The 12,660-nt window shown below is 50.3% G+C and overlaps 1 protein-coding gene and 1 non-coding gene across 2 annotated transcripts; both read right to left on the reverse strand.

Annotated features, from left to right (window-relative positions):
* Positions 1-3,986: 3,986 nt before the first annotated feature.
* On the reverse strand, positions 3,987-10,139 carry ACTA2 (actin alpha 2, smooth muscle). Its single transcript, XM_074297102.1, is given in 9 exon segments — positions 3,987-4,240; positions 4,868-5,049; positions 5,381-5,572; positions 5,945-6,106; positions 6,587-6,671; positions 7,490-7,600; positions 8,697-8,825; positions 9,984-10,030; positions 10,033-10,139. Coding segments are annotated over 9 exon segments (1,131 nt in total). The 5' UTR covers positions 10,112-10,139; the 3' UTR covers positions 3,987-4,096.
* LOC141559325 (U6 spliceosomal RNA) lies at positions 6,936-7,043 on the reverse strand. Its single transcript, XR_012487373.1, has one exon. It is a non-coding gene; the product is annotated as a U6 spliceosomal RNA (small nuclear RNA).
* Positions 10,140-12,660: the final 2,521 nt, after the last annotated feature.

A 12,660-nucleotide genomic window follows, 5' to 3' on the forward strand; every position in this document is an offset into this window, starting at 1 on the left:
GGGCATGGTTTAGGTTTGATTGTGCTTCATTAACACTTTATCCATCTCTTTCTTAAATTTAGACAATCACTAGGACAATCAACCAAGCTCTGATATGAAGGAATTGCCCATTTCTAGGATGTAAATGTTCAGGATGAAAATTTAACAATTGGCTCTCACTCTTGCATCCTTCCCTTGTCAATGGCTCCTGGGTTTCTTCCTTTTCTTCCCCTCTCCCCAGCCCGAGGAGCCCCCTTCGACAGTAGAGTTCCCCAGTCCATAGTAAGGGCCTTCCTTGCCCCCTTTCACCCTTTCCTTAGTGAAGAACCTACCGAGGGAAACCTTTCCTGAGCTCAAGTGCCATTGCAGCTTCTCCACTGCCTTTTCTCTCCTTCCCACCGCCCTCCCCCCCCCAATAATCTTATATTGACTTTACCCATATATATATATGCTGCTACCCCTTTGACATTGATGCCAGGAACTCAGAAACCATGTAAGTGAAGCTGTTAGGGCTCTGGATTCTAATCCTGCGTTGATCAGCTCCACTACCTGGCCTTGGGCAGAGCGCTTAACCCTCTCGGGCCAGTGAGTCAACACAGCAATGAGAGCTTTGGATTTGGAGTCAAGAAGACCCAAGTTCGAATCCAGCTTCAGACATTTCCTAGCTGTGTGTCCCTGGGCAAGAAATTCAATCTCTCTGTGCCCTGGTTTCCTCCACTATAACATTGGGATAATAACAGCATCTACTGCACAGTGGTGTTGTGAAGCTCAAATAAGATATTTATAAAACACTTATCGCAGTGTCTGGCACTCAGTAGGTGCTATATAAATGCTTCTTCCCTTCTCTTTCCTCCCCTCCCCTCAGTTGCCTATGTGTAAAATATTGGGGGGGATGGGAATAGATCATCTCCAAAGCCCCTCCCCAGCTCTAGATCCCTGGCTCTCTGACTCCATAAAAGGAGCCTGTGGAGAACAGCTCGGTCGTGGTGTTTGAGGAGAAGTAGACACTTGAGCGGCTTGACTTGAAAACACGCTCCCTGAGGCACAAGTGTTGACGGAAGGTAAGCCCTGCAATGCTTACTCTCCCCACTAGCTTTGACTGTTTTTAGAGTGTTAAAAGTTGTAACCAGAAACTACAAATAAGACGATTATTTGGGGGCCGTGGGAAAGTTAGATTTTGTTGGTTTCCCACCAGATAGTTGGGAATTTGGAATTTCTCACCCACAGTTACAGGCCGATGGAATAGACAGAGTCCGACAGTGCAGGTATATAGTAGGCACTTAATAAATGCTGACCGACTGGTTCATTAGTCCGGGCCTGATCGCCTGCTCTTAGGTTCTAGCTCTTTTAACTACAGAAATGAAGGCGTCTCTAACGGAAGCCAGAGCAGAGCTGCCCGAGCTGGAACCTTCTCTCCCAGGGGGAGGGAGCTCTCCCCCCTCAGCAGCCCCCGCTGGGATGAGCTCAGGAAACAGCTAAGCTCTGTGAGGAGAGGAAGTCAGTGTTAGAGGAGGCCGTGGAAACTGCAGTCCCATCCGGCTCCTGCACATCCTCTGGGCTCTCTGCAGGAGACTGACTCACAGGTAAACTGTCTGATGATGAGGGCAGCCGGCGCTCCCGCCTCTAGGAAGAGGTAGGACCGCCCAGTGCTCTCAGCAGCAGCAGGAGTCGTTATTTTTCTGCATCCAGTTCGGGCATCGAAGGGTGTAAGTGATTCCTGGCAGGCGGCAGAGCCTCCCCCGGGGCCCTAATGCTCCCTGAGTGTTACATCATCATCGTCACCATCCCCGTGGGGAGCTCTGGGGCACCTGAGACCTCGCCTCTTCCTCCTGGCCCTGCTGTGAGCTCGGGGCGGAAGCGCCCTCCCCAAACCCTCCCCCATTGTTTGTGAGCTGGGTGGTCCTGGGCAGGTCACTGCTCCCCTCCACAGGTAACATGAGAGAGGGCGCGCTCCTCTCCCAGGTCTCCTCCTGACCAAGGCCGGCAGCCCTTTTCTTGTCCCCAGCACCAGCTGCTTGCGTGTTGCCCCTCCCCTAACACCGGCTCCTGCAGAACCGGAACCGTCCCGTCTTTCCTTGTACAGTGTCTGGCTCGCAGTAGTTGTGCAAAAATGCTCACTGACTGACCAAAAAACTGTGCTCTTGGGCCAGACCACTTTACAGATAAGGAAACTGAGGTACAGAAGGGTTAAGTCACTAGTCCATTGACCCCTCTAGTCTACGTCTGGGGCAGAATTTGAACCCCGTTCTTCCTGATTTTAAGTCCAGAGCCTCATCCACTCTCCCACAATGCACCTCTGGGCCTACATCGTTCAACTACACAATGAGGAGGCCGGACTCAGCGTCTCTAATGTTCGGCTGCCTCAGAGCTGGTGGTCGGATCATCTCTGTGATCCCTCCTGGTCTAAGATCCCATCCCCCCATTCCCCTCATGGGAGGAGCCGCTGCGGGTTCCTCCCACTCCGTGTTTCCCTCCCCCCAAGTGCGGGTTTTGTTTCACTAAGTGAGGAAACTCTTTTCCCATCATTCCAAGGCCAGCTCTAGCGACCAGTGGGTTAAAGGACCGGCTCCACACCCCCGGCCCACGGTGTCAGAGGCGGGGTCTTCCCGGAGGTCAGGGCTCTGCCCATTGGGCCGCCCTGCCTTTTGATGGCAAGCTCTGCCCACTCGCCCCCACCCAGCCCTCTGAACTCAGATTTCTTTCAGCTTCTTTCTCCCGTACGAGTCCATTCCGCCAGAAAGTCCGGAGTGCCCCGGCTCAGGGGAGCTCTGCCCCCTCCCCCCCAGAGTCCGGCCAGAAACCAGCAGTCTCGCTCTGGGCCCTGTGGCCTGGGGGGGGGGGGGGGAAAGTCCCACCGTACTACCTGAGCGTGGCCGGGAGGCGGGGCCTGGGGCTCGACCTCCCCCTCCACTAGTTTCTGTAGGGTCTTGGGCAGATTTCCCAGCGTCCTCGTGAATAAAACGAGTGGGGGAAGGGTGGGGAGAGAGCAGTGTTGTGAAGCGCCGAGTGATGGAAGGAGCAGAAAGTTCTGGGCTTTAGTCCTGGGCCTGCTGGGCCTGCGGCAGAACACAGCCCGGCTGTCTGCTTCCCAGACGGCTCCGGGCGGGACGTGGCCTCTCCTCCCCCTCATTACTCCGTCTGGAACCAGGGGCTCATGACTAAGACTCTTCTCCCTCTACATCCATGACTATGGACGAGGACCCTGGGAAAACCCCTCCCCTCCCCCCAGTCTCATATTCCTGATCCCTGAAGGGAGAGCGCTGGAGCAGAGCCATGATGGATGTTGGGTAGGAGGGTTTTCTGCCGCAAGAGGGCGCTTCCATTGCTGAATCCCATAGACAGTGTGGACCCCGGAAAGCCCAGGCCACGCGGGATCAGAGGCCTGCAGCTGAACTCTCAGATGCTACAGAGAGTGGTAAGGGGATGCTCTGGCGCAGTTTCCCAGGTGAGCCAAGACACCTGCTGATGCAATAGCCTGAGCTCTCCCACAAGGGGGCGCACTGACAGACTTCTGCCTGCTGCCAGCCTCCCACTCCCCCACAAGGGGGCGCACTGACAGAGGTGACTGAGGCCCAGGCTGACAAGGAGCTATGCTGCTCGCTGCCAGCCTCCCACTCTCCCACAAGGGGGCGCACTGACAGACTGCTGCCAGCCTCCCACTCCCCCACAAGGGGGCGCACTGACAGCGGTGACTGAGGCCCAGGCTGACAAGGAGCTATGCTGCTTGCTACCAGCCTCCCACTCCCCCACAAGGGGGCGCACTGACAGACTACTGTCTGCTGCCAGCCTCCCACTCCCCCACAAGGGGGCGCACTGACAGACTACTGTCTGCTGCCAGCCTCCCACTCCCCCACAAGGGGGCGCACTGACAGACTACTGTCTGCTGCCAGTCTCCCACTCCCCCACAAGGGGGCGCACCGAGATCAATGGCTGAAGCCCAGGCCGGCAGGGAGCCCTCATGCCCACCCCCAGCCTCGCCCTTCAGGTTGACTTAAGACGCCCGGGCGTCCAGTGAGAGCCTTTATTCAGAGGGTTTGGGGCAGGAGCTGCGGGCGGGGAAGCCTGGCTGCGTTCCCAGCGGGGCGCGGAGGCCGGCCGGGCAGCGGAGGGGAAGGGCCTAAAAGCATTTGCGGTGGACGATGGAGGGGCCGGCCTCGTCGTACTCCTGCTTGCTGATCCACATCTGCTGGAAGGTGGACAGAGACGCCAGGATGGAGCCGCCGATCCACACCGAGTACTTGCGCTCCGGAGGGGCGATGATCTGGGGGGAGGGTGGGGAGCACAAAGAGACCGCGCTAGGGATGGAGCCCGGGGCCGGGGAGGGTTCCAGGGACTGCTGGAATTGGACCCACGGCTCCCACTCCCTGGGCCGAAGGGAACCTCGCTTTCCTCATCCTTAAGTCTTGGATGGTCTTTAAGTCCATCTGGTTCTAGATCAGTTACTCCTCCAGCCAGATGTTTTACAGATGAGGAAACAGACCCCGAGGGGCAGAGGTGGGATTGACCCCCGACCCCCAACTCCAAACCCAGGTTTCCTTCCCCTGGACAGAGCTGGGGCCGCAGCACAGGCAGCGCAGGGAAGCCCTCCTTCAGCCATCAGTGGACCACACACCGCCCCCTTGTGGACCGAAAGAAGAGCCCTGGACACTGCCCGAGGACTCACTGAAGCTCTGTGGCCTCTTCCCCTCGGTTACAACGTCCCTGTGTACCAGATTCATGGGGGACGTGCAGGTTCCTTTCTCCCTCTACAAGGAGGCCGCCAGGGCCTCTGGGAATTTCCTTCCCATCCTGACATCAGCCCAAACCATTCAGGGTCACCCTGGTGATGAGCTCCACGGGGGTCAGATTCGGAAGAAACGGGGGCCTGGGGACGGGCACCTCCCCTTACCTTGATCTTCATGGTGCTGGGGGCCAGAGCTGTGATCTCCTTCTGCATGCGGTCAGCGATGCCCGGGTACATGGTGGTGCCCCCCGACAGGACGTTGTTGGCGTAGAGGTCCTTCCTGATGTCGATGTCACACTTCATGATGCTGTTATAGGTTGTCTCGTGGATGCCCGCAGACTCCATCCCTGGCAGAAGGAAACCACAGGGACCACGTCAGCGAGGACGACATGAAAACCACAACGGCGAACGTCACAGCCGGAGGGGTGACAGGACTTTCCAAGTCCCAGAATCCTCGGAAAAGTGAGGGTGGTGACCTTTGTGTGACTTAACCCTCAAGCAAAGACACTGCACTTCACAAAGCCTTCCAGAAATCGGAGTCCTGCTGAACCAGCCTCCCAGAGGCTCCTCACTTCATCATCACCCAAAATAAGACTTTTAGAGAAGAATGGGGAATAATATTGTGCCCACTATGTGCCAAGCACTGCACTAAGCACCCAGAGAACCAGAGGCTCTTACCGATGAAGGAGGGCTGGAAGAGCGTTTCTGGGCAGCGGAAACGCTCGTTTCCAATGGTGATCACTTGACCATCAGGCAGCTCGTAGCTCTTCTCGAGGGAGGAGGAGGAGGCGGCCGTGGCCATCTCGTTTTCAAAGTCCAGAGCCACGTAGCAAAGCTTCTCCTTGATGTCACGTACGATTTCCCGCTCAGCTGTCAACGAGAGTCAACCCTCAACATCCCAGAGAGTGGACCCCGGGCTCGGAGGCCTGACGTTATCCTCCCTCCCCCGTACTTTCCTGGCACTCAGAAGTCAAGTACATGGAGGGGGTTCCCTTCCTTCCCATAAAGAAGATGAACCTTGAAAAGGGGGTGACGGGTATGGACCCTGCATAGACTATCAGACTTAATTGTTTAGATTAGTTTTGTTCAGTTGTTTTTCATTTTTTGTTATAAAAAGGGCTGGGAGGGCGAGGAGCTCACAGACATATTGGGGGGATGAGACAGATGCAGTAATAAAAGGCAGCAAAAAACATTGAATTCTTGCTTTAAAGAGGGGGAGGAGCAGAGGGCAGCATCCCGTACCAGTAGTCACGAAGGAGTAGCCCCGCTCGGTCAGGATCTTCATGAGGTAGTCGGTGAGATCACGGCCAGCCAGATCCAGACGCATGATGGCGTGGGGCAGAGCGTAGCCCTCATAGATGGGCACGTTGTGGGTGACACCATCTCCAGAGTCCAGCACGATACCTGAGGGCACAGCCACAGAGAGGGGCATCATGGGGGAAGGTCCCTTCCCTGGGAAGCCAACCCTGTCATTGCTCAGAGGCTTATTTTCCAGGTAGATCTGGAGGGCAGAGGTCAAGCTTATGACATATTGCAAGCAACTCCCCCTTTGTTTCCTTTAATTCTTCAAAAATCTCAGATCAGTCAGTATAGGCAATTTATTAACTAACATAAATTGCAACCCCTCTACAACTTAGTAAACAGTCTTTTTGAATTTCTTTGCCCTCCCCCCAATAAAAAAACTTCATCTGCTGCAGGCCCTTGAATGACACACTCAGAGGTGTTATCTGGGGCTGGTGGGACAGAGATGGCCTGTTTTGGTGAAGCCTCCAAGAGCCCAGCCTCCCCTCTCAGGACACAGTGGGTCATTAGATAGGTACAGCCAAAAAATAATCACTGTCCTTTTTTTTAGACTGGGATATTTGGCCACCGTTGGTCACCTACCAGTTGTACGTCCAGAGGCATAGAGGGACAGGACAGCTTGGATGGCAACATACATAGCTGGCACATTGAAAGTCTCAAACATTATCTGTTTAAAAAAAGCAGAAATTTTAATATTATAGTCATTTTCATTAAAGATGTGTTTTTCAGGTGGACAGGAGTTATTTCATGAAAAATAAACTTCACTCCTGGGGATAAAATGAAAATCCCAGGGGAGGGTGGTCGTTTTATCTTTTTGCATTTATGAGGTGCTTACTATTTGACTTCAAGAAGCATTTATTAAATACCTACTGTATTTTAGGCAATTTGCCAAATACTGGAGTGGATTTCCATTATCATTGTTTTATTATTATTTTTTATGGAATACTTCACAAATTTGCATGTCATCCTTGCACAGGGGCCATGCTAATCTTCCCCTGTATCGTTCCAATTTTAGTATATGTGCTGCTGAAGTGAGCACCCCACTATCATTAAAAGAAAATCCCATCACTCTCATTCTTAGTTCTGCAGCTAAGCAAAGCAGGTAGGAGCTAGGGGGCCCATTCCCTGCCCAGCCAGCCCAGCCTGGGAGTTGGAGTGGGTACTATTAAGCCAAAGTGGCTTTGGAATGGGTAAGACTGCAACCTGAGGCAGCAGACCACCCAGTGATGGCTACCACCATCCACCATCCACCTTCCTGTCCTAGGAACTGGAAGTAGCTAGTTTGGAGTAGGGATTCAGGGTCAGCTGACATCTGTGTCTCTGCCCCTCCCTCCTAGATAAGCACTCTCTTCTCTACCCTGTCACAAGCCCCAGAATACCAGACACACACACACACACACACACACACACACACACACACTTACATACATACACACACTCACACTCACACACGACTGAATGATGAGCCCCTCAGAGGGGCTGTACCTGAGTCATTTTCTCCCGATTGGCCTTGGGGTTGAGGGGCGCCTCAGTGAGCAGAGTAGGATGCTCTTCCGGGGCGACGCGCAGTTCATTGTAGAAGGAATGGTGCCAGATCTGGCGGGAATCAAGGAAGAGAAAAGACACATCAGGAATAATCTTCACCCTTATCATGGGAGATCCTTCCCAGACCCTAGGGGGCAGTAAAGTACCCCATCTAATCATGGCATTAGCATGGGGTTTCAAGACTTCCATGCAACAACTCCATGAAGAAAGTAAATATCGGAAATATTAGCCCCACTTTATAACTGATTTTGTGCCTTATTTTCTATATTAAGTTCTCGTCTCTGTCTCTTACTTACAAAGCGGTAGGCAGGAAAAGGCGTACATTGTCCGACATGGAAAATGAGATTTGTGTTCCAATCATGGAATATTCTATTGGAGGTGGGGGGAGTGAATCCTTGGGAAATTAGGGTGTCAATCAAACATTAAAATAATAAGACTGCAAAGTTCAGAGAGGCAGAAACTCTCTTCTTCTGATCCTATAGCACCTCCAAGAACCTCACACAGAGGAAGTCATCAATTAATCACCAGACACTTATATGCTTCTGCTAAGTGACAGGGACTGTGCTAGGCACTAAGAAAAAAAAGGCAAAAATAATGCAGTCCTTCCCTCCGAGAGCTGAGGAGTCCCATATTCTGAGAGCACTGAGATTGTCTCTTGTGCACATTCTCTCTGTTGAGGAAGGTTGCAGCCCATCCAGTGCCCAGCCTATGAAACCCTCATCTGTACCCAAGACTGAATGTTTGAAGTACTCCACCAGGGAATCTTAAATACAAACTTGATTTAATAGATGGAAGATAAGGTGGAGTCACGTTCCAGAAGGGGAGATTTTGGGGTGTTTAGGTGTCTGTATGTACGCCACGTCCTTCCCATCTCCAAGAGAATTCAAATTCCTCCAGAGTCGGTTTCATTTTTATTTTTGCACCCCCAGAGCCTAGCTCCATGCCCGATTCTCATGAGCTCCTTAAACACACTCCTGAAGTTGAGTGTGACAGACTTCCTTTGAGAAACATTTTTGAATAATTTTCTCTACCAGCAAAAGGACAGTCCAGGGACCAATCAACCTAATGTCCTGGAGCTTGGAACCTTGGCCTAAAAATAAATAAACCTTATCGCAAGAAGCTAAGCCCTTGATCCAATAACCAGTACCTTCTCCATGTCGTCCCAGTTTGTGATGATCCCGTGTTCTATCGGGTATTTCAGTGTCAAGATTCCTCTTTTGCTTTGTGCTTCATCCCCTACGTAGCTGTCCTTTTGGCCCATGCCTACCATTACCCCCTGAAAAGTAGAAGAAAGGGAAAGTCGTCATCTTATAAGACTTCAAATGAATGTTGTTACTCATGCTTCTGGTTGTGCTCCAGTGGGCTGATGAAATGCAGGTCTCCTGATGGGAGCGTCAGTGATTCTTAACCCAAGTCACCAATTACTCCAATTTAGAGTGGAAATTTCAAAGATGCAAGATTGCCACTCATTTGGCTGAAGTCCATTGGAACTATTCTATACCATAACAGATAGACTTTGTGAGCTGCTCTGATAAAAACAAACAAACAAAAAACCCACCTCAGCTAATGGGCAACTTTCTGGTGAAGAACATTTCTAAACTTAGCTGGATGAGACCTTGGATGACAGAGAGTCGAGCTTTTCCAGCATGGTGAGATCTACCAGAGAATGGGCTGTACCGGCAGGTCCTTTAAGAGTTTGGGCATCCCTCAAGTGTTATACCAAGACATCGGTGAAATTTAGGGGGATTAATCTAAAAAGGGACAATTCTCCCCCTCAAAAACAAAACTGCACTAGATGCAGTTATCCCTTGCTATTCCATGATAATATTAGTTTTAGACTACATTCAGGGTAAGGGGAATGTCTTTCTGTGGCCAGAAAAGGCCAAATAAATTAGAGGGATGCTTTGGGTGTGATGATGATGGACACAGCATCAGAGAGTAAGGAGAGTATGGCATGAGTTACTCTAATTAATGCCTGGATAACCCGCACTGCCAGGCACTGCCCTAGCTCAGCTGTGCCCACATAGTGATTTAGAAAACCCAGCTAGATTCCTCTAGACTCAAAGTTGTAAAGCATCTGAGTATCTCTATGGTATTTGGTATGCAGATGCTGAATACATTTCACAAAATCATAGGCCCTCTCACTTGAAGGGGACCCAAAAACTAGCTTTTGTCCCTCTTTGTACCAGAATCCCCTCTACACTGTCTCTGATGAATCATTAGCCAGCCCCTGCTTGAAACCCTCAGTGAGAAGGAAGCCAGCTCCCACTGGCAGGACATTTCCCCCTCACCATAACTCTGAAACCGCCTCTTTGAACCTTTCTGTACTTTCCATGTTTTGTCCCAGTTCTCTCTGGGGCAGAAGTCAGATTTCCCCTGTGGTTGTATTGGAGCACCTAATGCCCTCCACTGTCGCTGACAGGGCCTGGCTCACCTGGTGTCGGGGACGGCCCACGATGGAAGGGAAGACAGCTCTGGGGCATCGTCACCAGCAAAGCCTGCCTTGCAGAGCCCAGAACCATTGTCACACACCAGGGCAGTGCTGTCCTCCTCTTCACACATCTTCTGGAGCTGCGGTCCTCACACAGGCCTACCTGGGACAAAAAGAAACCCGACCCGTCAGGAGTTGACCACCTTTGGAACAAGCGGGACGCTGGACACTGGTCACTCAGGTGCCAGGGGCTCAGGGAGGCTCAGCATGGGAAGTCAGCTAGTGCAACTTGGACAGGATCTCACTGCAGGGTGCTTGGGCACTGGCCAGCCAGCCTTTTGTGTAAAGATCTTCTATGAAGGAAGACCCCTGTTCTTTGGAGAAAGCCACCCCCCCCAAACCGGGGAACTTGATAAATAGAACAAAGCACCTCTGAGTTAGAAGATCTGTGTGTGGCTCCTGGTGTGATGGTTTACTAGTTATGTGAACTCAGAAGCAAGTCACGGACAGCCTCAGTTTCCTTATCTGAAAAATGGGATTAAGAATACTTCTCTCCTAAGGATGTTGTGGGAAAATCCCTCTATAAATTCTGAAGTGCTCTACATACTACTTACATTTGCACACAATACTACTTCGAAAAGCCCATGAATAAAAATCCTGAGTTTCTCTTTCACTAATTTTCTTTTTCTTTCTTTCTTTCTTTCTTTCTTTCTTTCTTTCTTTCTTTCTTTCTTTCTTTCTTTCTTTCTTTCTTTCTTTCTTTCTTTCTTTCTTTCTTTCTTTCTTTCTTTCTTTCTTTCTTTCTTTCCTTTCTTTCTTTCTTTCTTTCTTTCTTTTTTAAAGAAATAGTTCAACAGAAAGGAAGCATGGAAGGAAGGAGGAAGGAAGGAAAGGAGGAAGGGAGGGAGGGAGGAAAGGACAGGAAGGAAGGAAGGAAAGAAAGAAAGAAAGAAAGAAAGAAAGAAAGAAAGAAAGAAAGAAAGAAAGAAAGAAAGAAAGAAAGAAAGAAAGAAAGAAAGAAAGAAAGAAAGAAAGAAAGAAAGAAAGAAAGAAGGAAAGAAGGAAAGAAGGAAAGAAGGAATTAAGGAAAGAAGGAATTAAGGAAAGAGATAAAAATAAAAAGAATAAAGAAAGGGAGAAGGAATTAAGGAAAGATAAAAATAGAAAGAAAGGAAGGAGGGAGGAAAAGAAAGAAAGAGAGACATAGAGGAGGGAAAAGAGAGAGAGAGAGAGAGAGAGAGAGAGAGAGAGAGAGAGAGAGAGAGAGAGAGAGAGAGAGAGAGAGAGAGAGAGAGAGAGACCCTGTGTCTGAAAATCATTCAGTATATAGAAGGTAGAAATACACATTTAAAAGACGTCAGTAATCAAGATCATTCCATTCTAGACCCATAATTTCATTGATGTTTGGCACTTTCTTTAATGTGTGCAAACTTCCTCTTCCAATGCAGGTCAGATCCTGTTCTGAGTCTTGGAGGCCTGCCTGGGCATTGTAAGGTCACATGGCCAGGATGTCACAGGTAGAATCTGGGCCCAGGTCATCCTGACACTTTTCTAGCCTTTCCATCTAAATAACAAGGAGATCATTTGCTACCTCCACCAGCTTAATTGAGCAAGAACAAAAACATGTCTAATTCATTTCAACTAGCATGTTTAATTGGGGAAAATGTGAGGTTGAAACCAGACCCAGCGCTTGGCCACCAGGGTGCATCTGTGTCAGGCAGAACGAGGCACTGCATGGGGCCCAAGGGTGTGGCTGGGGACCCATTTCCTGGAATAGGCGGGATGGGCGTTGGGTTCTGAAAGCTGAGGAAAGATGCCGTTGAACACCAGCAGAGAAACAGATGTCAGGCACAGAGGATGGCCCAACCAAGCCCTTCTGGAGAAGGGTTTTCTCATCTGAGTATCTGCAGCTCTTTGTCTCCAGGGGAGAGATTCTCGGTGAGAGGGGACGGGCTTGTGAGTAGAAATCATTTTATTTTCTGTGTTTCCCTCATGACAAGCACAAAGTAGATGCTTACATCTCCAGGACTGAATAGCAGTCCTCCCACTTGAGGTATGGCAGGATAGCTCAATAACATTTCAAAGGGCAGAGGTGGAGTGTGGACAAGGTCAGGGCCAAAGTGAACCCCCTAGCCCACTCCCCTCCATTTATAGATGAAGAAACCAAAGCTCAGAGAGGGAAAGGGATTCTTCTTTAGTCACACAGCAAGTTAGTAGCAGAACCACAGCCAGAACCCACAGCTGTTGACTTGCGGTCCAGGACCCCTTTTCACAAAATTGAACAGAAAAAATGCAGGCAAAGTCTTAAAGGGGGAAAAAAGCCGTGTCACCAGCACCGTGCTTTGGGTCAAGAATTCAGGTTTGGCCAAGTCACAGAATCCTAACTCAAGAGGCAGAAAGGGATCTTGGGATCAAACAGTCCAAAAGGGGAGAAAATCGAAGCTGAGAGGTGGGGATGAGTTACAGATTTAATATCTACAAGCAAGGAGGATTTGAACCCAAGGCCTCTGATTCCAGGGTCAGTGGTCTTTTCCCTCATTTGTATCTTTCTTTAAGTAGAATGGGTTATCAGCAGATAGGTGAGGTGACTTCTGGGAAAGGAACTTTAGAAATCATTCCGTTCTGTGATTGGGAGAGTGTTGGGATTCATAGTTCCAAGGCGTGGTCCCAAGAGGGAGCC

Source organism: Sminthopsis crassicaudata, chromosome 2 (assembly GCF_048593235.1).
Source record: "Sminthopsis crassicaudata isolate SCR6 chromosome 2, ASM4859323v1, whole genome shotgun sequence".
In the NCBI taxonomy this organism is placed as follows: domain Eukaryota; kingdom Metazoa; phylum Chordata; class Mammalia; order Dasyuromorphia; family Dasyuridae; genus Sminthopsis; species Sminthopsis crassicaudata.